The following is a 27,592-nucleotide window of genomic DNA, read 5'->3' on the forward strand; positions in this document are numbered from 1 at the left end:
TGCCTTCATTAGTCTCGCGGTGGAGAAATTTACATTTCACAGCAGCAAAGTTATGAAAGAAATGAAAGTAAAAAAGCAAAATACAGGAGCTGCTGGAAAGGCAGCCACTCTCGCGGCGCCGTCTTGAAGTCAAAAGAAGAAAAAAAAAACTAAATAACATTTGCTGACATTGAAAAGGAGGTTGAGGTCCTAATTTTCTGTAATGAATGATATTTTGCATGATAAAGACAGTGTCAAATACCCAAATCGTGACTGTACATAGTGATCAGGTAGCACTAACCTGTCTCGACTCCGCCGGGAAGGGAACGCAGCGTTGCAACCAGCCACGGTGCACATATGCATCTCTTTGAGGTGTACGTTCTTGTAGTGCAGTTTCATGCTGTAAGAGCTTTTGAAGCTCTTCTTGCACACATAGCAGATCTTGGGGTCCGGGCTGGAGCACGGGTCTCCGTCCGGCGACTGGGAAGTGGGGAACTTAGGCGGGCTGGCGCCGTAGCCCATCGAAGAGATGAAGCTCCCGTGCAGGGCGGCCATGCTGGCGGCGGCAGCTGCCGCCGCCGCCATTCCGCCATTGTAGAGACCATACTGGCTCATACAGAACATGTCGTAGGTAGGGTCGTTGAGTTCTTCCTTGACCTTGATAGAATCCTGGTGAGGCGATGGCGAGAGTTGACCCTTGCCTTCGATGTCTTTTCTCAAATGGCCTTCTTCGTGGCCATCATTGTGGAGGTCTTTGTCATTTTTGGAGTGTTTCTGCTGCTCCTCCACATCCATCATCTCGTCCCGGTAATACATCTTTGAGTCTGAGGTTTCCGATTCGTTCTCAAAGTCTCTTTCGTGGTCTTGGTCCTCAGAAGTGTAGCTGTCCATACAGCGTAGATCGCTTGAGTCACGGAGCTCCCCCCTGCCGTCACTGCCGGCTCCCTCCCGGCATTCATCTTCGCTTTGTCGCATCACACCTCGCAGAGTTATACCGGGGCTCATCTCATCTTGGGAAGGGGATTGCTGGCCACTACCGCCACTGTGATTCCCTGTGCCGCCGCCGCTGCTGCTGTTGTTGTTGCTGTGGTAGTTTCCGTTTATTTTGACGTGTGTGTTGTAAAGGAGCGGTGTGGAGTGGTGGTGATGGTGGTGATTGTGGTTCACATGATCGTCATCATCCTCGTCTTTGTCCTCGTAGACATCCGGCACGTCGATCACTTCCTTCTCGATCTTCACGGGCATGCTGGATTTACGAGGCTTTTTCTTAGGCATGGGGTCAGCGGGGCCCGTCGGGGCCTCCTGATTGCCACTAGGCGCGTTCACGCTGTGAGATGTAGCTCCTATCTCGGACATGTGAGTTCTATTGTGTGAAGCCACGGCCGCAGCCAGCATCTGCTGTTGCTGGTCCATCAATGTGGTGCTGTTGGTGGTGGTGGGCAAAATGGGACTTGTTTGCAGTGAAACCGGCGGACTAACGAGGTCCGCCGAGGTCAGTAACGTACGATAGAACGGAGGTACGGGTTGTACCGGCTGCACGGATTTCAGAGAGGGGAACACCAGCGGGCTTTGCAGTGGAGACTGAAGCATGGGGTCTACTGGCGGAGTTGTGAAGCCCAGCGGCAGCCTCCCAGGACTGGTCAGGGTGAAGCCGCTGTTTTTGGTACTGGAGATGACTGGCGTACTTGAGTTGGAGTTGGCCCTGATGAGGTCCTTGTCGCGGTTGTTGCGCAACATCGGCATGTGCAGCCGCGGGTTTGGGTTGGCGCTGTGACGGTTGCGGCTGCGCAGGGAGCTGAAGACCATATTGCAGCCCTCGATGGTGCAGCGGTGCTTGATCTTCAGGTGCACCGCATTGTAGTGGATCTTCAGCGTGCCTTTGTCGTAGAAGGTCTTGCCGCACGAGTTGCAGCACACGCGGCCTTTGCGCGGAGTGGAGGCCAAGCGGCGCATGCGGTGCAATTTGGAGGAAAATGGAGTGTGGGTTATGCACTTGGACTGCTCCTCCTTGACAAAGTGGTGGTGACCATGGTGGTCGCTCAGTGAGTTGGGCTGCTGAGACTGGTTTTGGGACTGCTCATGACTCTGATGCTGTTGCTGCTGGCTCATCTGCTGTTGAGCCTGTTGGAGGGACGGAGATGGTGAGATGGGCGACGCCCTATTGCTGGACTCTGTTTTGGGTTCAATATTGTTGTTGTTCATGGCGCCGAGTGGGCCACGGCTCGGACTCTGGCCGGTACCGAAGGGTGACAGGGACACGTCCGACTCGCTTGTCTCCACCTGTTCCACTTGGTTGGGCAAGCCGGGCTCCCGAAGCCGGAGAGCAGATTGTTCCATCGGCAGTCCGTTGGGGGGCAAGCCGAGCATGGGCGCGGACACTGGGTTGATGTACTGGAAAGGTAGAAGGAAGGCTAAGCTATTGGGGATATTCTCAAAATGATGAATGCTAGATGGGCTGCTATTTTCTAAATGCGTAAGTAGTCCCGGGCTGCGTGTCCTGTTGTTGCTCTCAATGAACGTCCTAATCCCGGAGTCGGTCTTGGCGGAGGGAACTGTCACGGCTTGTCCTTCCTTCTCTTGAATGGCCATCAGCTCCACAATGGACTTGGTCTCACCGAAGCGCAAAAACTGCTGCAGGGTGATGATCTCCTCTTCTCGGGACATGATGGTCCAGCGGTCCAGCACCTTGCCCGCAGCGTCCTGTACACCCCGGAAGAGATACGAGAGAGAAAAACAAAGATTTTATTGATTGAGCTTAGTATTCAAGTCAATGATAAGGCTGGGCAGAGGTTAGCAGTTGCCGTAAGGCCTTTCGGTAACTGTCCCCATGGTGGTGACATGACCTCGTTTTGTAGCAGGCTGTGAACTGCACAAGTGCAATAAGAACGCCATAATTGCAGTAAATCTTTGCATGAAAAGTTCATCTGAACCACACATCACCGTTTGTAACCTCAAAAGGCTATAAATCAGTTCTTACTAGAACCGACGACCCGTGTCTGCAACATAGGGACATTCATTGCTTAACTATTTTTGTGGGAGATCGGAACTCTTGCGTTCAATCGTCTTTACTCTTGTAAACCAAGAAGAGGGGACGGTGTAAGGAAATTGAGTGGCTTTGCTTGTAATACAGGACATAAATACCGAATGACAAATGTGCTTATGTTTGACATTTCCAAACGGCGCGTTTATCTCCTGAAATGCTTGGGTAGGGCTTAAATTTCTCCAACGGGACTTGGATAATGTTCCAAATTGTAAATCGCGTCCCTGGTTGGGAGAGATCAAGCGTTCTCATTGTCAAACATCAGGATCTTGCGCAGGTCTTGGAAAAGAATGCTGGCCATCTGGGCGCTCTTTTTTTAAGAGTTGGAAAAAAAACAATTATTAGCTAATTCCTGGATGACACAAATAGTGCACACAAAGCTTCCTCTCGGAACAGGCGCAAGTGACACCGGGGGAATAAACACGAGCTCGCAACAATTAGTCACATTGACATGAACATATTTTATCCGTTCTTAGCTGCTGGCATCTATGAAAGATAAATAGCGACGGTGGCGCCCCAAAAGCAGTCAGGAAAAAAAATCAACATCACAAAGCACAAAGGGCCTGTAAGGAGAAAACAGAAATAAATGTTTAAAGAGAGAAAGCGAAAGAGACATAGTGGGAAAAAAACCCTTGAAAAATAAGTGCCAGGGATTTGATTTCATGCCCTCTTCTTTGGAGAGAAGTGGATTCTTCTATGACTTAACATCAATAGTCACCAGGGTATTTGTTGTTAAATATACATTAAAACACTTTACACTTTCATTCTGTGTATGCGCTGGAGTTTTTGCCTGGAGGTATGACTTTAAATTCGAGCACCAAGCCACTATTATTTCAACCTGCTTGGCCATGTGGGCATTCGGCGGCTTCCAGTGGATTAAATTGAAACGAAATAAAAAGGGAGTAGATATCTTTGGTCATTTTCGGTCCCAAGCCCGGATAAATACAGAGGTTTGTGTCAGGAAGGGCATCCGACGTAAAAGCTTGGCCAAAACAAACATGCATATCAAACCTCTCAAGATGGAGGGCACTGATTTGCTGTGGCGACCCCTTGAAGGGAAAAGCCGAAAGGAAAAGAAGAAGATATATATTTTTTTAAACGTCAAGACATAATGAATCAAATGGTAATGGCATAAAAATGTGACACTTATCGAATCAGAATCAGAATCATCTTTATCGGCCAAGTATGTAGAACACACAGGGAATTTTTCTCGGATAAAACATGCTGCACGAGTATCATAAAAAAACTGCATAGAGGCACTATATAGTTCTATTTGGGTTACTCATTCACTGCCATTCAGGAATCGATTCGGGATTTTAAAATATGACGTAGAGCGCCATTCCCAAATTGGTTCGGGTTTTGTTTTTTCTTGTTTGGGTGACGATAAAGCGCTGGCCATGGCCTCTGGCGATAATTTTTTCCCTTCCACAAGGGGACAACATTTCCCTTTTTTCCACGTTAGTGCTTTGTTCCAGCTTCAGCTGTTGTTAGAGCGCTCTCTAATCCGATATGTCTGTATTGCATTGCATTTTGGACAGCTGCCATCATTTCAAGCTCATATAACTCCAAACTCATGTCATTTAGGAATTAACTCTTTTTCATCTGATGAAAGAAGAGAGTCTAAGGTTTCTTACGCTGCATTGGTTGTTTATGCAGTCCTAAAACTCAATATTCTGTGGGTCCTGGAATTCGAGTGACAATGACAAAAACCCTTGCACTGGTGTGGACACATTTTTGCACATCGTCCGGCAGTCAATGAGTTAAGAGATAACTAATTAACTTCATAAGGAGAGGCACCACTGTACTGCCAAATCTAATGAGAAATATATCCTTCATTTCTGTACATGATGAGATTCGTAAAACAAAATGTATACTGGCCCACAACGTCAAAAGCTCAGCCCACAACGTCAAGTCCACTTCCCCATTTGAGCCACGCAGCAAAACTGCCATTAGAAGCACTTTTTCCCCCCAAGTAGGCACTCATCTCCCAATTAGCTTAATGTGGCTCTCTTCCTTTCCAGGCATGCCCCACCTCTCTACCAGTAAAATCTCATCAATCCTCCAGCCCTCCCCCCACCCCCGTTTATGTCCCCTAGCGCTATGACATATTAGTCTGTCATTATGCGTCCCAGATTCCTATTGAACAATGCGGCTAAACCGCTGTTTGCCAGGTTAATGCCTATTAACGGAATCATTACGACGGCCAAGACGATGGCAGGGGGTACCCGGCTTTATTCGCTAGACAGTACACTGCTGTTAGTTTATTTTATCTGCCGGCCTCCGTGTCGTTTCGAATTAATCCAAGCGACGGCTGTATTTATTAATCTCTCTCGGAGGCTACGTTCTTTAATTCGTGTTTGGCTCCATTACGGGCATTAAATAGTGTTTAGTGGGGTTTTGTGGAAGGTGGAGTTGAGGAGGGGGACCATGTTGTGTTCACCTTGCAAATTGCTGACGACGACATCGACGACGAGCAAATGATGGCATTGTCATGGACCGGAGCGTAGCTGTCAGTTAGAACAAATCGGGCAAATAGCGCAATTAGCAGCGGCGGGCGTCAAGATGGATCAAGCTACTTGCTGTGCTGCAATGTTAGGTTGGAAAGTGTGAAAGTGTGGAACAACATTACACGCATATACCAGAAGTAATTCATCGCCGTAGTCTGTGATTGGTTAAAAGACGTCCGAATGGACCGGATTGTGGATTGTTCTGATTGTTCTAATTTTAAACTTTTCAAAGTCCGCCTTAATAGGTCAGTTTTTGAAGTTTTAATCTACAATGTGACATCTACATGAGTGTGGTTCATACTCAAGGGTGTTGGGGGTCCTGAATCCATCGCAACTGGATTTTGGAGACGGTGCGCTAATGATCCGAGTCTTCATGATCACTTGGTTAAACACTGTGATTATCTCTCGACTTGTTTCTTGGTCGGAGAGCTTCCATAACACAATTTTACACGGGACAGATGTAGTGGGGAACGTGATGTACAGCAAACTACAAAGATACTTGGAATTGCAAAGATGCTTCCATTGGTTGTGTACTTCTTCTTTTCCTTTTGGCTTTTCCCTTTAAAGGGTCGCCACAGCAAATCAGTGTCCTCATTTTCAGAGGTTTGTTTTGGCCAAGGTTTTACGTCGGATGGCCTTCCTGATACAACCCTCTGTATTTATCCAGGCTTAGGACAAGCACAATTAGACACTGGCTTGTGTCCTCTTGTGGCTACAGAACAAGCAACTCTCCGAACTTAATAAAGATGATGCTTGATAAAAGGCTATTGGTTGTCTAGGTTGGTCATAAATGCCGTCTGAACTGGTTTACGCAAGGATTCCGTAATATCTGATTCTGTTCAAAAGCAAGCCGACTTGGGACAGTAGCACAGTCCCATCGCAACAACGGCGCTCGGAATGATCACGTTAGGGACGCAGGGTTCTCACAGTGGCAAAGTGGAGCATGGGAACCGCATTGATTCACCAATCACCTTGCAGTGCATGCGATCTCCATCGAGCCCCCCGAGGGAAGTCACATTGATTTCCAGCCCTCCTCTCAGATCCAGTTTCTTAAAAAAAATGCCGTATGCCTGTGTTCGTCACTTCAAGGAAGGTTAAGCAGAAGTTCCTTATGATCTGAGAAGGTCTTGAACCTTGCCACTTCCCTTTTTACCATATTCCCGTCTCTCTCCCCACCCCGTCTCTGGGCCGTATGAATAATGGAAAGGATGGAGTGGCGAGCGAGATGCCACTGGGGATGGTTTCACAAAAGCACACTGCCTGGAGCCATCACATCAGAGGCCAAGAGCTCCCAAGACGCGTAGCGGTTCCCCCTATTGGCTCACTCGTCGAGGGTCAGAGGTGAGCGAGTGAGCAAGTAGCTCTGCTTCTTCCTCTGTGATGGACCGCTGGGAAATCAGTAGCTACGTCCAAACGTGGGTGGAGGACATTTGTAAGAATCAGAGAGGTTAAAATTTGCACTGTGTGATCATGCTAAATAGCTCGTTCGAGCCATGCGTGGCGAAGGCTTTTGACCTTACGTCTACCTTGCGTGGATCCTTTTGTTCTACTGCTTACGCCAACACAAAAACCATGCTAAGACTTGCAAATATGTACAACAGATTATAGTCTTTCTGGCTGTCTTCCATTACACAAAAAAAAAACATGATCTATAGCAGGTTTTTGGACTGAACGTTGTCCTTTGATGCCAAAAGCGACCATGAAACGGTTGTTAGTCTTCCGCGACCAAACTGTAGTTGAGTTGGAGCCTTCCAGTTTTTGGAAGAATGATGAAATTGTCCCCAAAAATTGGCAGTTTTCATTGTTACCAAGGTGGAAGTATCCAAGACTGGATGAGAAGATGCCGCGGGGCAATTTTCCAAATAACGGGCCACACCATTCAACCTGATTTAACTCGTGGCTGTGGTTAAAAATTCATGGCTGTGTGTTAGTTGTTAAGGTGCTAAAGGCACAACCAATCGACTACAGGAAGATTTATTGTCCAGTCCAGAAGGTGGTGGTGGTTGGGGTTGGTGGTGGGGTTGTAGATTTCACCACTGAAGGATGAGTCACACTCTATCCTTTCCCATTATCCAGGTGGCCTCAGGTAAACTTTTGTATTTTAAACGGTATCTCTTCCCACAGAGTTGTCTTCTATTCATTATCGGTAACAGAAAAGTAAATCTGTCATTTGGGCCGAAAAAAAAAACAAAGATTTCCTAACCGCTTGATTCATCCAACCCGTCTGACCTGCGCTTCACATTTTTTTTGTTCTTGAGCCATCTTTAAAAAGTGGAAAGGACAGTCGTTTGGATGGAGCCCAAGCATGGATGCAGATGGACAGCACATGGAAGCCATTTAAAGCTCTGGTGTGCAGTAAGAACAGAGCAATCCCTCAGAGTTCAGAACCTCTGCTGAACCGCCGGCGACTTCCAATGGGAGCGGAGTCTGCTCTCAAGTATTGATTGGCTGTTTTCACAAAGCCATGTTAGTTTCACCTCGCCCAGCTGCTCACCCTAGACAAAACTCAGTAGACCTTGCGCAGAGCCAGAGGGAACGCCTCAGAGAATAAGAAGAGAGGTGGAAGGATTGGAGCAGTCTGATGGTTCCCATTTAATTGAGGATGATTCGTGTGATCTGCCGGGTACTGGCCAGGTCTGTCGTGGGAGTCTGTAAGACAGATGTGGTGGTGGTGGGGGGGCAGCACTGCCAAGCCTAGGGGGGGAGCAATGAGGCGGCTAAGAAATGGTGGCTGACAACCTGCTTTTCTACCCCTCTACTCTTGTATCACATCTCCTTTGTTCTGATGACTTGTTTGGCAAGAGCCAGAATACTTGGTTACGTTATTAACTCATTCACTGTCAAACAATGTGCAAAAATGTGTCCACTCCAGAGCCAGGGTTTTTGTAATTGTCACTTGAATTTGAGGACCCATAGAATATTCAGTTTTAGGACTGCTTAAACGACCAATGCAGCGTAAGAAACCTTAGACTCTCTTCTTTCATCAGACAAAAAGAGTTAATTCCTAATTCAGCTGCTCCTGTATTTTGTTTTTCTACTTCTTTCTTTCCTTTCATCTTTCTTTCATAACTTTGCTGCTGTGAAAGGTAAATTTCTCCACTGCACAAATAAAGGCTAATCCAATCCAATAAACATTTAATGCAGCGTAAAAAATACCTTAGACTCTCTTCTTTCATCAGAAAAAAAGAGTTAATTCCTAAATTCTATGGGTCTGGAGTTATATGAGCTTCAAATGAGGGCAGCTGTCCAAAATACAATGCAATACATACATTTTGGTTTCTATAGCACTTTAAAAACAACTGACATGGAAGGAAGGGAAATGATGCCCCCTTGTGGAAAAGAAAAAAAAACATTGCCAGAGGCCATTGGCAGAGGCCATGGCCAGCGCTTTATCAGCACCCGAGCATGAAAAAAAAAAAAAAACCCGAACAAATTCGGGAAATTAGTTACTTTCCTCATGGCTTTTCTGACTTTTACATTTCTATTGGACATGTCATTTTGGTTCTAACATTTGTCTTAAATTGTTTGATAAAGTTATTTGACGCCCTGTATTCTGTGATCTGGAACACAGACCTGGATCTGGAGATCTAGAGTCCAGACCTCCAAAAATGCTCTTACAGACATTCCATTTTTTTGTTTTTCAAGCAGACTACTACTAGATCTTCTGGGCTGTCTCAGTAGCATGTGAAAAACACTACTTCATTCCGTTTTTATTGATTAGTCTTTGCTGACTTATCATCATCCCGATTTCCCGAACAAGCTACTTTTGTGTAACAGTGTCCAAAGGAAATAGAACAAGGCCCTTCAAAGTAAAAAAAAAAAGACACATTGAGCGTTACTTCTGCGGAGAGCCAACAACGAGAATAAGGTAATGGACTCTTTACTTAATGTGATCAGAGACGTTATTGACATGCTGCCAGGAAGATGCAAACCATTAACTGGAGCCTCTCTCACTCGCCCTCTTTCTCTGTGCAAGTCAATCCAACTCGCCGCCTCAAACCCCCTTCAACTCTCGCTCTCCCACCCTCAGCCGACTCACATGCAAAAAAAGGCCACAAGGGGGGTCGCCGTGCCCTTAGCACGTGTCTGTCACATTAACTCGCCCTATAGAACTTTGGTGTGAATTGGCTACGTGTTAATCAGAATTCGTGTTCAGTTTGAAGATGGAAATAAATCGGTAAAGGAATTAGTTAATTAAAAAAAAAATATTATCACTCAGTAGCTTCACAACAAGGATGGTAATTGGATTTTTATCTTGACTGTAACTGATTCAGCGTCTTCGTAAAATTAAATTATGAATTGACGACTTGAAATTCCGAGGTAGAATATTCAAGACAGGCTTTTTTTTACAACTGCAAGATTTAGATTCATATTAAGAAAATGTAAACGGTATCATACCTGTCAACCAGCCGAATTTGCCGTATTCTGTATAATGTTTGCACATTTTTAGATGGGTACGGCATACAACAAAGTTTGTACGGGAAACGCAAAAATTGTTCAATATCATTTTGAGAGATTTTAGATTCCATTTTTTTCGTCATTAAATATTAGCAGTTATTTTAATTTTAACAAATATCACTACTTGTAAAAAGCGAAGTCGACCACCGAGAAAACAAGTCCGTGCAAAAAGTCTCCAGAAGAAACAATAATTCCGAAAAGACAAGTTCCGGTCAAGTAGAATTTTATTTTGAAATCAGTTAAATGTCAATAAAAAGTTAAATTCTACCGTTTTTTTTTTTCTGTAACATCATTCATATTTTTCATAAACATTACATTAAGAACACAAACTCAAATTCCTTTTTTTGTTGTGGACAATTTCAATTTGTCCACAGCAAAAAAAAAAAAAAGCCACAATGGTCAACAACAAAGAACATACTTGGTTATTGCTCGAAATATGTTGAAACTTGTTAAAAGTATTCATGTTGACATGTGAAATTGTGTTCATAAAATTGTGCAATGAAATATTACATACGCATATGTTTTTTTTCTTCTCAGTCAGTAAGGAAAAATTGAGCCGTTAGTAAGGTCACAGTGTCTCGCAGGTTGACAGGTATGCTGTCACCGATTCAGCGACTTTGTGAATTGGCGACTTGAAATTCTCAGGTATATATTATATATTCAAGACACAGGCTTATTTTTTTTACACCCGCAAGATTTAATTCATATTAAGAAAATGTAAACATCATTCTTATCCGATGGACACTTGAGCTAAAGTTTTACTTGCTTCTCTCAAGACCAAATCGGTACTCTATTTTTAAACCCTTCTTCCCTTGAATGTGTGCCCGGCATGCAGCTCGGATCATCCGTCTTGGGAGGGCAGAGGCGGCGTAACGTACACGGCGTGCTGGAATATATCAACGCGTGTGGCTCGGCCGGGTACGGTCGGCGTGTTGAATGCGATCATGCGGCTCGGAGCAGGAAGTGGCGCCGGGGTCTCATTCGTCCGCCGTCCTGCCGTTCCGAATACGGTGATTACCACTTGCAAAAATAAACAGCCGTACCATCTGGCGCTACGTCCTGTACGGTAACTTAGACGGCGAAGGAAAAGCTGTGGACCATCAAAAATGTACAGAATGGAGAGCCGTCACGGGAAAGACATACTAGTTTGACTCAGGTCTGCACGTGTAAAGTTATCCCCGGAGAGGAATTTATTCTGTAATTCGGATTCGGTAAGATTATCAAAGCAGAGGAATGCATCGTGTATAAACGAGTCATTCTCAAAAGAAGTCCCCAAAATAATGTCCGATGAATCATGACTTTTTTTTTCGGTGCATATCTGTATAACCGGTTAAAATAAACAATCCTCATAGCATTCGAGAATAAATGTGTAATTTTGAAATTAACTTGTTCAATCAAATTTTCTTCCCTATTTGACAATAGGAAATTGGAGTCACTGTCATTGAAAAATGGAAACATTCTGCATGCAGACTTTCAAAATTAAATACCGTATGTTTTGCACTATAATGTGCACCAAAAAAGCCTTAATTGTTTTTTAAAACCTGACCATGCGCCTTATAAACCAGTCGATTTACTGTATATATAGAAAAAGTTTTAAAATACGGTCAAACCTTGTTTTTTTTTACCATAATCCGTACCAGAAACCCGTTCCAAAACCGTTTTGGTCAAAAACTGAAATACCATTATAATCAATGTAGTCAATGTCTACTTTTTTTAAATTGTGATTGGACAGTACAAACACAACTACTCACAAAGGAACGCTACACGGGGATAATGCGTCAGTCACAATGAGATGCGACACAAGGAAGCGGAGGGCAGTGGTGCATTCAGGTTTGGTCGAGTAACGATTTTCGGTTGTAGACCAAGGCATAAAAAAACTGATTTTTTGGGGGGGTCAAAAACCAAATTGGCCGAGAAGAGAGACGCTTGAAAATTGACTTAAAATTTCGCCAAACAACGTTGATGGAAAAATTACAGCGACACGCCACACAAAAATGTGTCCCACTGGTACTCTAAGTAACCAAACAGCCACAGGGGCAGGCAAACAGCAACGAGCCAAAAGGTATACAAAAAAAAAAACACAAGTACAGACAAATTGCGTTTTTTTTCTCCATAATCTGTTCCAGGGTTTTCAACCAAATCGGTTCAAAAACCGATTTGGTCGAAAACTGAAACAGTTTCCGTTATAATCAGTCAATAATCAATGACCTTGATAGTTTTGAAAGGCGCTTAGAAATTAAATGTATTATTAATAATGTAATCAATGCATTCAGTTGTGCTCAGTTTGGTCAAGAACCACTTTTTGTTGTAAACCGAGGGATAAAAAAAACCCCGAAATTATTGGTTGAAAACTGAATTGGTCCAGAACCGAGACGTTCGAAAACCGAGGTTTGACTTTATGCAATTCGTTGGTGTACCTTACAATCTAATGCACCTTATAGTCTGGAAAATACAGTACAACTGATTTTTCCATTAAAGTTTATTATAGGGGACTCTTGTCCCATTATTTTGTTTGAACATTTTTTCTTCCGTTCATGCAAGGATACACACGGTCACCATGATTAATTGGCATTGGGACTTTGAGAGCTTTCCACACTGGACCCCAAAAAGTTTGGGACCACCTCGCCCCCTCCCTCCCTCGCCCGTGACATCGGTTGAACGACGGGGGTCAGTCGAGATTGCCTCGCCGGCAGATGTCAGATCCATCCGCCGCACATCTGGCCCTCAGCACACTCAATCCATTTCACTCCACTTCTCCTTTTTGAGATGTTCATTGTTCCTCACGGTCCACTAAACTCGGCACCCCCAACCACTTCCCCCAACCGCCATCCACTCCACTCCTTTCGCTCTACCCCTTGTGGCCCAACGAATATTCATCCATCATCATTCATTTGAAGTGGGATTTCGACAAATATGCTTTTTTTCCAAATGTTTTTGTTTTTTTGTGACACTATGTGGCAGGACCCGAGAAAAGCCTAACAGAGGATGTACTACACTTCCTGAGGCTGCTAAAGAAGCATTGGCCTGCCACAAGAGTTGCTACGACATTTCTACACGGCTGTCATCGAATCAATCCTGTCTTCTTCCATTACGGTTTTGGTTCAGGGCCACCACAAAAATGGATAAAATCCAACTTCAATGGACAGTTAGGACGGCGAAAGAAAAAAATGATTGGCACTGCTGTACGCACTCTGGAGGACTTACACACTGCACAAATCGAAACAAGGGCGCATAAAGTGCTACTGAACCCGCCACCTTTTTGAGCGACTCCCCTGAGGCAGGAGCAACCGATATATGCGCACCAAATACAGTAGACATTTAAACAGCTTCTACCCCCGTCACCATTAACTCTCTAAACAGTAACCCAAATAGAACTGTATAGTTCCTCAGTTTTTCTTATGATGATACGAGTGCAGCGTGTTCTACCGGAGACAAATTCCTTGTGTGTTCGACAAACAGTGATATCTTGGCTTATGAACTTAATTGGTTCCAGACAGAGTGTGTAAGGCAAAAAGTGTGCATCCCAAAAGTTAATTTCCCATAGGAAACCTTGAAAATGAGATTCCGGTCCCAGGTCCCCATAAAACATCATTTTCTACTTTCTAATTTTCTAAGCCTTAAAACTACTCAAGATATACCTTATTTTATGTATAATAAATGTGCTATGGTATTATAATTAAAGAAATGAACTGTACTGTAGAATAAAGTCCATCTTGAGTCCATTGTTGGTGCTTTCTCTGCGATAATCTTACCTAGTTCCTCATCAATTGTGTTCTGTTTAGCTGGGTTGATAGCTTTTTTCATCCAGTGTACAGATGGCTTGTGCGGGTTATTTTTGGAGCCTGATTGATGGGAATTTTAACCTTGGAGTCGACACTCTGCCGTTGAACTATCAAAGTTGAAACGAGTCCAAATGTCACTGTTTTCTATCCATTTTGTCACTCTCTCTCTGTTGTCTGCCTTCCTCTTTAACGTTTAAACCACGTCCCCTCACTACTGCGTTCTTGACCAATGACGTGGCTTTAACCGACGACTGGGGGCAGGGAATAGAGGGCCAAAACAAGCCGGCTTCCATTTTCTTTTAGGAGAATGGGCTCTTCGCAAACGACACATCACTCATTGTGGCAGCTCCGTGTATCCCGAAAAATAGTTTGTATGCCAATGTAACATTTTCATAAATTTAACGTTCGTAAACCGAAAGGTTCGTAAGCCAAGGGGTTCGTAAACCGAGGTATCACTGTACTTGGCAATGAAGATGATTCTGATGATTCTAATTCTAATGCCATCGTTCTAGTTCTGGTGAGCCTCATTGGGCTTCTGTGGTTTTTTTTTTTTTGGGAACATATTTGTGAGGCTGGAGAGAGGCGTCAAAGATGGACTCTGTTTGTTCAAACCAAGGCTCTGGAGCCACTAGCACCTGACGGCTAAGATCCAACATCAGCACGCAAAAATATGAGCGAGTCCGCTCGTTTTTGACGTGTTCCGACAATGGAGCCTTTGTGAAGTAGATCTCCAAAGGCTTATAATCCCTTTCAAAATGAAATTGAAGCACTTTGCTGTCCCAGGCGGCATGCATTCATCCACTGTCCTGCGGCTTGGGTTTCGGCTGTTTCCATTCAAAATGTTGTTGTTTTTTTTTGCAGTTCAGGTTTGTGTAGTCATAGTGTTTGGGCAGCATATTTCTCAGTTAGTGTTGGCAGCATTTTCATTGGCTGTATTGGCGTCGCCGTTTTACCTCACTCACTGCCAGACGAATTGCAAAAATGTGTCTACTCAAGTGCCATGGTTTTTGTCATTTTCACTCAAATTGCAGGTCCCATAGAATATTGAGTTTGAGGACAACATAAACATTCAATTCAGTGTAAGACGTCTGAGACTATCTTAATTCATTAGCAGAAAAAGAGTTAATTCCTAAGTTGTATAGGTCTGGAGTTATCTGAGCTCGAAGTGGTGGCAGCTGTACAAAATGCAACAATATAGATATACAGTATATTGATTGATGACTTGAACAACAGCTGAAGCTGTAACAAAGCGTTAACATGGACAAAAGGTAAATGCTGCCCCCTCGGGGAAGGGGAAAACATTGCCAGAGGTCTGACCAGCTCTTTATCGGCACCCCTCGCAAGAAAAAAAAAAAAAAAATTGAGAATGACGCTCCACGTCACACTTTTCAATTCCCGAATAAATTCTGAAATGGCAGCGAATGAGTTAATAGTTTGAGGATTTTTTATTTGATTTATTAATTTTATTAGTTTGATACATTTTTTAAGTGAGTTTTTTTGGGGGGGAAACTCGTCATTTTACTTTATACTTTTAGTATTAGTTTTCGTTTTATGCTTTTCAAACAAACCCTGAAAGCTCATGTATGAAAATAATAGACAAAGTTGGCAAGGAAGGATTTTTTTCGCTATAACTGTAATGGATTTTCCTTCATTTACTAAATAAAAATTACATAACTAAAAAAGCCATCAGCATTTTTATTTTTGTCAATTTTGCAATCTTATTCAGTCAACCCTGGTTCTGTTTGAAGAAATGTAGAAATAAAGCATCAACAGTTGCAGGATTCTCAGTGTGGAATTATTAAAAATAAAAGAAAAACAAGCTTTAAAAATAGTTGGGTTTGATTTTATGAGGGAAAAAAATTCAAATGAAAACAGGCATGGCTTGTTTAATGGCTTGGCTTGTGCAATTTAAACCACCTAATCATATGAGATACATTTGCACCTGATGTTGACTCTCTAAACATCTTTAATTTATCTTGTGTGTGTGTGTGTGTTGTGTGTGTGTGTGTGTGTGTGTGTGTGTGTGTGTGTGTGTGTGTGTGTGTGTGTGTGCGCGCGCGTGTGTGTGTGTGTAACGCTATCTCCCTCTGTTTTTGGCTGGCCTGTGTCGGCAGTGCTATGCAGTCTATTGCTATTGATCCTCGGTAGCCTTGCGGTCTTTAGGGTTCCTGTCAGCCGACGAGTTAGCCCCGTATGCCCTTTTTGTAGTGCTACAAGCTCAACAGCCATCACAGAAATCCAATACGGGCGGATTCAGTCGCCCACTACCACCAATAGCATAGCGCAACGTCCCGCGAGGCACAACGAGTCAATGCGATGTCAGTGTAGCGTCTCACCTTGTGAACTCGTTGCCGGCCTAATATGTCACACTAATACGTCTCCCTATATCATCCCAAATGCGATAAGTATGGATTTGCTAATGTCTGTGTCTTGTTAGAATGCAAAGGCTTGGTGGATTGGACGGGCTGTGTGATAGTAATCGTCTCGAACAGGGTGTCTGCCTGTTAGCTTAGCGGTACGACGGAGGACCGGGGACGAGGGGTGGATTTGAAGGGGGGGGGGCTTCTGGGAATTCTAAGCAGCTCTGGGAAACTTTGCAGTGAAAAAGAAGAAGCACCTGGGAGAGATAACATTGAGAGAACGATTAGCGGGCAGAGGGGGGGGGGGGGGTGAAAGGAGGTGTTAGCGCTAGCTGCCTTTTGTCTATTGATCAAGAGGCAGGTTTGAGGTCTTAAAGGGCTCATACCTGGTTGGTTGTTGACGTTGTGGGCTAACCGCGCTTGCTAATTGATTTGTGTTGTTTCTACGATAGGCGGAGGTCGTCGGAGAAGGATGACGCCGAATGAAAGGTAAATCGTCAAATTACCGCTGTGATTAAAGAGGTTATTGAAGAATTGAGAAAGTGGTGAACATTCCAACATTTTTCGAAGGCAGAATAGGCCTTAGAAGTCACATACAAATACAATGTTTGCCTTTAAATGGGCTTTCGCTTTATATAGCGCTTTAACAACAGCTGAAGCTGTAACAAAGGGCTAACTTGGAAAAAAAGGGAAATGCTACCCCCTTTTGGACGGGAAAAAAACATTGCCAAAGGCCATGGCCGGGGCTTTATCGGCACCCAAGCATGAAAAAACAAAACCCGAAAAAATTCTGGAATGGCGCTCTATGTCATATTTTCAATTCCCGAATAAATTTGTGAATGGTCAGTGAATGTTTCACTGGTTCTCAACAAATTTTGGGTTGAATTGCCATTTTTTCCCATGAAAAATCAATTTGAATTATATATATATATATATACATATACAGTAAAGTCTCGTTATATCGATATCGGATATATCGATAGTCCCGGTTATACCAATACTCCCTTGAACTCCCTTGAATATCGATATAATGAGACTTTACTGTATATATATATATATATATATATATATATATATATATATATATATATATATATATATATATATATATATATATATATATATATATATATATATATATGTGTCCAAAATAAACATCTTAATGATCGACATCTCTCTCACCATGACTACACTTACTTTTTTGTACCGCGATAAGCTTCTGCCGCGCCGTGACTTGCCAACAAAGAATACTTGCCGTATTATGAACATGCAAAGGCCATGCTTGCCACCGGCCATCCCTGCAGGCACACACTTGCACGTGTGTGTATGTGTGTGTGTGTTTGAGTGTGTTTGAGAGGTGAGTGAAACAGCAGAGGGACTGTGTAATCCTCTGACATGCCTTTGGAAAAATACAAGGATCCCTTTGACAGTGGCTCAAGTACAGGCCCCAGCGGACAGTTAGTGTGTCCATATGTCCGTGTGACACACACACACACACACACACACACGCACACGCGCTAAAATATATACTACCCACATTGTTATGCACCACCATGATTCTCGCCTAGCTGGACTGACTTCTTCAGAATCAGAATCATCTTTATTGGCCAAGTATGTAGACCACACAAGGAATTTGTTTCCGGTAGAACACACTGCACTAGTATCATCATCAAAAAATTGCAAAGAATCACTATACAGTTCTATTTGGGTGACTGTTTAGGGAGTTAATGGCCCTTGTTTGGATTATTGCTGTGTGCAAGTCTTCGAGAGTGGCTAGGGCTGGTGCCAATCATTTCATTCCGTTGAAGTCAAATTTTGTCCATCACATCCAAACCGTGATGGAAGAACACAATATTGATACAATGAAATTCAAATCTTGCGGCATTCCTTCCCATTTCACTTGAATATTCCAAACGGGATCTCCCCATCATTCCCATCTGTCAACATGGTAATACACTTTTGCTGTGCGTTCGTTCGATGAGACGCACGGGCTCATGATTCCAAGTAAACAATCGTAAACATTTCACCCCTTGATTGTCTAATCGGCCATCTGACTGCTTCTGTGGCCGCACCTCTTAACCCAGAGATACTCGCTAATGGCCCGCACAAAGTAATTATTTACTAGCCGTAGCGGGGGTAGGAGGGGGAGAGCAAACGGGGGAAATTGTTTACCCCCCCAAACACTCTCTCTCACACTGACTTAAAAAATAGGTGTGTGTGTGTGTGTGGGGGGGGGGGGGTTATTGAATCATTGAAGCATGCGTAGAAGGGGACGCGGAATGGAGCGAGTGGCGCTGGCTAAAGTGAAAAATCATGCCATGATGCGGAGGGGCCCGCCGGTATCCGTTGGGACGAAGGACTACATCCATGCTGGCACTCAAGTGCTCTTAAATACTCCCTCTTATGTACCCCTCCACCACCCACCATCCACAAACCCCCCACTTGTACCTATCTTCAGTCCGTTACCCCCACAACTCCACCCCCATATCTCCCGTGTCCCTCATCATTCCCAGGCACCCCCGCCTCATTCCGGTCGAGGTCCAAATGGCAATTTGCTGTACATGTCCCACCTCATGTCAGGGGGGCTGTCAAGGCCTTGTTGACAACGTGGAAAATAGATCAAGAAAATAAAGTGTTTGTTTGTCTAGAAATAACCCCCCTCCCCTCCCCGCCGGTTAATCAGCAAGGTGGTCTTTTGCTAGCATGGTGTGGGAGTGGTTAGCTGTGTTTATTTATTTATTTATTTACTTCTGTGTTTATTGGTGTATTTATTTATACATTCATTTATTTTTGTGTATTTATTGATTTACTTCTGTGTTTATTTATTTATTGGTGTATTTATTTATTTATTTATTTACGTGTTTGTCTGTTTATTTATTGATTCATTTCTGAGTTTAAATATTTCTGTGTATATTTATGTATTTATTTAGGCAATTATGTGTTTATTTATGTGTTTCTTTATTTATTTGTGTTTGTCTGTTCATTTATTCACCTATTTATTTATTTATTTATTTATTTATGTGTGTCTGTTCATGTTTATTGTTTGTGTATTTATTAATCTAGTTATTTTTGCTGTTCTGTGATTTATTTATTTATTTATTTATTTGTTTACTTATGTATTTATTATGCCAGTTATGTATTCATGCATATCTGTGTTTATTCATATAGTTATTGTTTTTGTTTGCTTCTTTATTCATTTTGGTAAGAAGAAAAGTGTCACCTATTTTGCCACTTCCACGTGGACTTAACTTGGATAACATTTCAAGCGTACAGTATGACGTTGACGACTGGATGCTATCTGACAATCAAAGGCGCTGTTGAGTTTTCACCAATCCGGATGAAACGCACCAGCAGACGGACCTTTTCATTCTCTCACCCCGGGGCTGCGTGGCAGACTTTCTGTCAAGCAAGCTGACTGGTTGTGTGTGTGTGTGTGTGTGTGTGTGTGTGTGTGTGTGTGTGTGTGTGTGTGTGTGTGTGTGTGTGTGTATTTGCGCAGAGGTGCTTGCATTGTAGCCATATTTCCCCCTGCCTCTAATTAGCACGCAGGAGTCCTGGGGGCAATCGGAGGTGAGGTTAATGAGGCGGAGTTGGGGGGAATAGATGGATGAGAGAGCTAGTTGTTGTTGGTGGTGGTGGTGGTGTTGGAGGTGGTGCTATTGAAGAATGCTATTATCACGTTTTCATCCCTGATGTGACACACGGCACATTCCATATCATCTCCCATGTCACACACGTCGTTGCTCTGTGAGCGGTGTTCAGTCATATGTTCTATATCCTCTGTCAAGAGTGCAGACATCTTCAGTAAAAGTCTGTCTGTCATTAGAAAGTGCAGCACGGTGGACATTCCTCTTCGTTTTCAAAGTAGACATTGTTTTTTGCAGGCGACAGGAATGGATTAATTGGATTTCCATTGATTTCTATTGGAAAAGATGATTTGAGATCTTGGGTCTATTGTTCTTATTTATAATTTTATCTGTGGTTTGATTTATGTGCCTGTTTTGTCATTTTTTTGTGAATAACTAGATTAATTAATACACAAACAATAAAACATTAAGTGTGCTTGGGAGCTTTGAAAAGCGCTTATAAATAAAATCCATTATTATTATTATTATTATTATTATTATTATTATTATTATTATTATTAGTAGTAGTAGTAGTAGTAGTAGTAGTAGTAGTAGTAGTAGTAGTAGTAGTAGTAGTCTTATTATTATTCACATGGCTTCAAATTGAATACGTCTGTTTCACTGTGTAAGCTCTCAGTCGTACAGGAGTGGTCCATCGATGAAAAGGTTTCTTCAGCCGTCATCTGTACTTCTTTGAAGGAGTCGGACGTTTCGCTTCTTATCCAAGATGCTTCTCCAGCGAACTAAAGTCTTACTGGTAGTATAGGCACTATATATATATCCCCACTGTTCAGACATGGCGGTGCCGGACACGCGATGATAGGTCCCTGCTCTTAGGTTGGGGGGAGCAGAGGACTAATCCCTGCATTTCCACTGATAGCTTCTATTGTCCTGACTGACGACCGGCCTGATTGCCCAATTGGCCCTGGTATCACCTCATCAGCATGACTAATCCTATGTTGCCTAAACAGTCTATTGTACGAACGATCCAAATTGAACCTCACCCCACCATTACAGTTAAGGGAAGGATTTTGCTGTTTTATGAAAATAGCTTCTTTTACTCCCCTTTCAAACCATCTATTTTCTTTCGCTAAGATTTTAACCTCATTGTCGTCAAATGAGTGGTTGCTATATATTGAGTATTATCCCTGTGATGTTGATAGTCTTTTTTTGAGAATTTGTTTAGTCTCCCCAATGTATTGCTCTTTACAATTTTCATTCTTACAATGTATTGAATAAACTACATTACTTTGATTTTCATTTGGCAGCCTATCTTTTGGATGCACTAATTTTTGCCTTAAAGTGTTTATCGGTTTGAAATGAGTAGGAATTTCATGTTGCCAAAGGAGTCTTTGTAGTTTTTCAGAAACTCCTGCAATGTAAGGTACTGCTACTCCTCTCCTTTTAGTATCTTCAGAATTGTTGGTTTCATTCCCTAGTCTTACCTTTTGACATTTGTTGAATGTCCACTGAGGGTACCCACTGTTAGTGAGTGCTCTCCTGATATGTTTTGACTCCTTTTCTCTACCTTCAATGCTAGTTGGTATTAGTTCAGCCCTATGCTGGAGGGTTCTGATAACTTCTAGTTTGTGTTGTAAAGGGTGGTTAGAGTCAAAAAGTAAGTATTGGTCAGTGTGCGTAGCCTTCCTAAAGACTTCTGTTTTTAGCGCTCTGTCCTCTTTTATAATTACTTTACAATCCAAGAAGGCTAGTTGGTTATCTTGAATGTCCTCACGAGTAAATTTAATGTTGAAGTCTACAGAGTTGAGGTGATCTGTGAAGGATTGAATTTCTTGTTTTTTAATTATGACAAAAGTATCGTCCACATATCTAAATGAGTGTCGAGGTTTTGTCCCCAGGAAGGATGTGAGGGCCTGTTTCTCCATTTCTTCCATGTACAGATTAGCCACTATGGGTGAAACTCGTGAGCCCATCGCACAACCATGAATTTGTTTGCAGAATTTTTCCCTAAATTGAAAATACGTAGTATTAAGGTGGATTTCCAATAATTGGCAGATGTGGTCCGGTTTAAGTTTGGTTCTTTCATGCAGAGAAACGTCTGCCAGCAATCTCGTCCTCACCACTGAGACTGCTGCCGGGGTTGACAGATGTAGAGAGAGAAGTCGCATCGTAAGATGCCAAGATGCGGCTGAAGAAACCTTTTAATTGACTTCAAATTGAATATTTTAAGGAGCCATACTGACTGATTGTTTTTTTGTGTTTTCATTATACATTTATTATTCTGATTTCTTCTTCTTTCTTATTTGTTAATCTTCACGGAATAGCAGATAAAATAAGCCTAAAATTACTGACACATATCAATATGTGCCATTTCAATTGCAAGAAGAGTTTTTGCAATCAGATTTTGCATAAAAAAATATGGTATTTTGTAAAAAGAAGGGAAGACATTTTTGTTATTTCTTGACTTTATTTTCTGATCAACTGACTCACTAAAAATAGTCCAATTAGAAAATATTAAAAATTACATTTTTTTCTGTTATTGAATATTTTAGGGGTGTTGTTTTGTAATCAATGTTATTCTTACATGTTCAAACAGCACAATCAAACTCTTCGTATTTCAAAAGCTTCATTTTCCCAGGCTTTTGAGTAATGATGGAAATAATATGTGCAGCGCGTACGGCAACACATGCGGCGCACGTGGCCGCGAAGAAGCCAGACAATTGTGACTGGGAGACGATTCCGACAACTCTGTTTATGCCCTATTTCATGGATGTTATGTCTCCACTTGGCGCTATTTGCATCTGTGCGCACTCTGTTTTGTGTTAACGGCATTGTGTGCAGCAGCAGGAAGTTCTTTTTCTTAAATATGACCGGAACCTGTTTTGTTGAAAGAATTTTTAGATGACCTGTGACTGGCGATTTGCACTAAGCCTTAGAAAAAAAGCTGCATATATGTATGTGTACTATGTGTGTGTGTGTGTGTGTTTGTGGGTGCTTGTGTGTGAGTGTGTGTCCATGTATTTGTGCACGCGCTACTGTTTTTTTGTTGGTTTTGAATAATAAACTTTGAGTTATTTCAAAGTAAAACTATTTCAAACAATTTGACCATTTACAGACACTCCCCAATTTACGAATGAGATATGTTCTTAGCGGTGTATTCATTTATTGTTAAAAAAATAAATATTTAATAAAATATATGTACTATAAAGATATGTACATGTACAACTGGAGCGAATACTACATATGTTACTACAAATTTTTTGGTATGTACCGTTGTTCGGAACGCGAATGTTTGTAAGTAGTAAGTAGTACTTTTATTTTGAAATACAGTTTCTTTGCTTTTTTTATAGGTTGCTAAACTGCGTTTTTTGCTGTTTTTAAAATGTATTTTATATATTTACATTTTTTAAAGGCTTTTTGGTTGACGTTTTTTTTTTTGTTGAACACATTTTCTATTCAACAAATTCAAATATTTTTTTTGCCTCTATTCTATTCATATGTTCTCAGTGCCAAGCCGGGCATCCACGGAGCTGTCAAGGCCGAGCGGACTTTCAGATTCTGTTCTATTAATCTGTGTGCTCACTTTCAATTAAAATATTTTTTTTATTTTAATTAAAATCATTTTCCCCCTTGTGTTTTATATTATCCAAATCCTAGACATTATACATTTACACATTTAGTGTAGTCTTTGAACCAATTGGAAGAAAAAAAATTCACCCTTAATGTTTACTGGAGCACTTTCTCAAAATATTACTCCCCCCTCAACGCAATATGAAAATATGATTTGTCTTCAGCCACTGAGTCCCCCGCCCCACGTAACAAACCTTTTACTACTCTTCGCCGCAAATGTATCCTCGGCCTCTAATTCACATCAGGGATCCAAAAGAGGCAAATCATTTCCTCTCGTTCTTCCTACGCCGGGGTGCCTGGCCCTCACCCTCCTCCCCTTCTTCCTCCTTGTTTTTGTATCTCTCACCCGTTAACAATAGCGCTGGGGGCCAGCGCAGATGTAAGACATAACAACACGATAAGAAGAAAAAGAGATGAGCGGAGCGAAGATAGAAGATGAGACAAAAGGGAAACAGACGGCTAATGCCGCTCACTAGCATCTCTTGTCAATTTACAGCCCGCTCCTCCCTGAACCGCGTCGTATGTATAAATTTCCAACGTGACGTCCGTTTCTACTGCTTCCAAGCCGACCAGATCTTCCTCCCCAGACACGGACTTGGAAAGCTGATGTTTTCGTAGCGGACCAGATGCATCTGCCTTGACTTGTATTTATTCCCAACCCCACCCCACCCCAGCCACTATTGGAACCGCTATAGGTGAAGCCTTTGTTTGATGTGGTTGCAGATGGATGCATACATGAAGCACGTGACGGTAAATCAAGGGCAAACATCGATGCGATCATCTCAGAAACGTTATACTCAAAATACGGAGCACACCGTAAAGGTCTCACTACATGTGTGACAGGTGTTTTGCGTTAACCATCACTGCCCCCTTTGAGACTTAGCCGATTGCAGGAATCTCATGTGTGTCAACCGTGAGACTCTGATTCCGATAAAACTCGTTTCAATTCATCTTTGGTCAGGAACCCCGTTTTGATTTTGTGTACAAGGCCCCAATCTGTCGACCTTGGCAGAGGTCTCCGCCCTTGCCGAGTGACTGGTTGCTTCTGTAATGTAAGGCAGATGAGAAAAGAGGGGTGGTGATGGGCTGGGGGGGGCTCCGCATACTGTAAGTGACATGTTGTACATCCTCCGTCTGTTTAAATTACGACTGTCTTTTTGAAGCGCTGACAAGCAGCGCATTTAAAATATAAAATTACACCCGTATCAAAACAGTCCCGATGACTCTAACTCATACGACGGCGAGGAAGAATCCGTAAGGAAAACAGCAGCGGGCGTCTGATCCCGAGGCGCTCGCACACCATCGCAAAGTGCAACACCTGTTTCGACTTAGGCGAGTCAGCACCCGGTAGCGAGATTAGCGAAACATGCCCATAAAGGGAGAAGAAAGGTGGCTGTGCCTTTGCTTCTGATATCAACGCAAAAGCACTCCATGACTCCATCACCCTGCGTCCGTTATTTTTTTCTTTTTTTTTTTTTTTGTAAGAGCCGAACGACGTGGTCATTGTGGCGAGGAATTTACTTCACCCTCAAGCCAAAGAACAAGCGGGGAGTGGTGCCTGGCTATTTTCAGCCTTCAAATCAGGTTGTAAAAAAAAAAAAATATATATATATATATATATATATATATATATATATATATATATATATATATATATATATATATATATATCCTTTATAAGGGAAAAATATGTAAATGGCACATTGAGGCACACTATGACTCAATCTGGCTGTTTTTTTTTAATGTTTTATTTTTTATTTACTGATCTATTCATTTATTTTTTATTTTCATTTTTAGTTTAATTTCAATTTTTTGTTATTTATTTATCTTATTTTATTGGCTAATTTTAATTTTTTGTATTTTTGTATTTTTTGTATTTTGCATTTTTCGTGTAGTTTATATTATGTTTTATTTATTCAACTATTCTTTCTTTAGTTTATTAATTTTAATTTTAATTTTAATGCTGTTTTTACGTTTATGTTTATGTTTATTTTTATGTTTATGTTTGTTTTATTTTTTTATTTTATTTGTATGTTTACTGTTAAGTTTATTTGTGTTTGTTTGTTTTTGTTTTTGTTTGTGTTTGTGGCTGTATTGTGTATTTATATATTTTTTAACCTGCTTTAAAGCAGATTAATTCAACAACATGATTGAAATTGAACATCATTATTTGGTGATGCTCAAGTCACTTTGGTTTTCCACTTTGAGGGCCAGCTGTGACGACAGTGGACATCTATTCACTTTATCAGTTTACAGGGTGAATGAAATAGTTATAATAGTACAAACCGGGAAAACCTCGTAGAAGTGCTCCATATTTTGGATACTCCATACTCTCAAGTGTCATTAGAGTTGTAAAGCTCGCAAAATGCTGAGCATCACGACGCCTTTATGGCGTGGATTTGTGTTCAGGATTAGCCTGGAGGCAGCACGGGCAAGCAAGGCCCAAAACAGTCAGCGTTCGCTACTCAAAAATGTGAGACAACACCACGGCGCCGCTGTTAAAGTCATTGTCATCTTGTCAGCGGCGTTAGCACGTCGTTTAGCGAGACGCGATGACATTGTCAGATGGTGCATGCGGGGTGGCTGGTGTCAGGAAGTCAAGGGGGGAACAGATTTTAACACCTTCGTGACAGTGGCGGCGACCCGCAAAAGCTTCAGCTGAGATGGAAAAAGCAGAAACTCTGCCCCATCGACGGGTATGATATAAATATGGCGCTCGCACGCGCACCGACGTTGCCACGCGACCCCGGGCTAATCGCCCGCTGCCTCGAGAGGCTTTTTGGTGCCTAGCGTCGCCTGCTCTTATCTTTTGTTTATACGCAAGGGCAGATTGTCGCGATGAAATGTGTGTGCATGCCTGTTAGGGAAGTTCTTTAGAACCATGAGATGTTTTATTTATTTATTGTTTTTTTATTATTATGTTGTAATATTTTAATTTTTAATTTTGTATTTCTTTTTTTTAATTTAATGTTATTTTTTGCAATATGTACATCAACCCTTGCAACTGTTTGTTATTTATTTGTTATTTTTTAAATATTTTAATTTGTAATTGTTTTCCTTTTTTGCATTTTAAATTGTATTTATTTACTTATTTATTTTTACAATATGTACATGGACACGTGCAACTGTTTTTCTAAATTTATGATTATTATTTTTTTATATTTTCATTTGTTATGTATGTATGTATGTATGTATGTATGTATGTATGTATGTATGTATGTATGTATGTATGTATTTATTTATTTATTTATTTATCACGATATGTCCATATATAGATTATATTTTGAAATTTATTTTTTTTATAGCTGAAAGTCATTTGCAAAGGGTGGTCCCAGTAAGTGATGAATCGAGAGTGTATGTGTGCGTGTAAGTGTATGTGTGTGTATGCGTATGCGTATGTGAATGTGAATGCGAATGTGAATGTGTACGTGTATGTGTGTGTGGAACCCGTGCTGCAGGCGGCGTCCTGCCAGCGACAGCTCACCATGCCCGGTGGTCTGCGCTCCCAGCCACTTAGCCATTTAACAAGATAGTCGTGGGGACCGAGCCAAGTATCGCATGCACAAAGCTGGTTCGCACATTTCGTCCCCATCCCTCCCAATCCACGTACATGTTTCTTTAACAAGAGTCTTACTGGCATGCACTTAGCGCTGCGTGAGTCTGTGTGTGTGTGTGTTTGTGAATGTGTCTGTGAATGTGTGTATGTGTGTGCACTGGGTACCCATTTATGCATTTATGACGACTATTAGGCCCCTTTTTGTTTCCCCTTCTCCCTCCTCCTTCACCCCGGCAAAATCACACGAATAAACAATCGGGGTGGCGCCACGCCGCGATGCCCGTAATGGGCTCCCAATTAGCAACTCCAAACACAGAGAGTGGCCACCCCCCCCCCATCCCCCCGTTTTTATCCTGCATTCATCTGCACAAAGCCGCATGAATTGATTCCATTTGCACGCCACTTAATGCACTGATTGTTTATTGGCATGGCAGAGCTTGAAAAACCGAGCAAATAAAAAGAGAAAATTGTCTTTAACCTTGATATGTATGAAAACCAAGGTGGGCCGGGTCGCACAGTTGGATGTCGGATGCATACGACGGTGGAAGTCAAAGCCAGATCTCAAGAGGAGATGGATCAGAGCTGTGCAAGGTTTGGTGTCACGTTGCCGTATGTGCAAATCCTGGCAACCCTCAAGTTATTTAAATATCTTTTGGCCATTATATTGCAGCTTCCTTAATTTTCTTGCACTTC

General features: G+C 42.1%; 1 protein-coding gene across 5 annotated transcripts in view; it reads right to left on the minus strand.

The window, feature by feature from the left end:
- bnc2 (basonuclin zinc finger protein 2) overlaps positions 1-27,592 on the minus strand; it is a 198,274-nt gene that overhangs the window by 11,775 nt on the left and 158,907 nt on the right. For all 5 annotated transcript variants that reach the window (XM_089006380.1, XM_089006381.1, XM_089006379.1 and 2 more), the window contains one exon: positions 281-2,679. In XM_089006380.1, coding sequence (XP_088862506.1) covers positions 281-2,679 — 2,399 coding nt within the window. The remainder of the gene's footprint in view (positions 1-280; positions 2,680-27,592) is intronic.

This window comes from Hippocampus bargibanti, linkage group LG10 (assembly GCF_051943395.1).
Source record: "Hippocampus bargibanti isolate YZ-2025 linkage group LG10, ASM5194339v1, whole genome shotgun sequence".
Lineage (NCBI taxonomy): Eukaryota > Metazoa > Chordata > Actinopteri > Syngnathiformes > Syngnathidae > Hippocampus > Hippocampus bargibanti.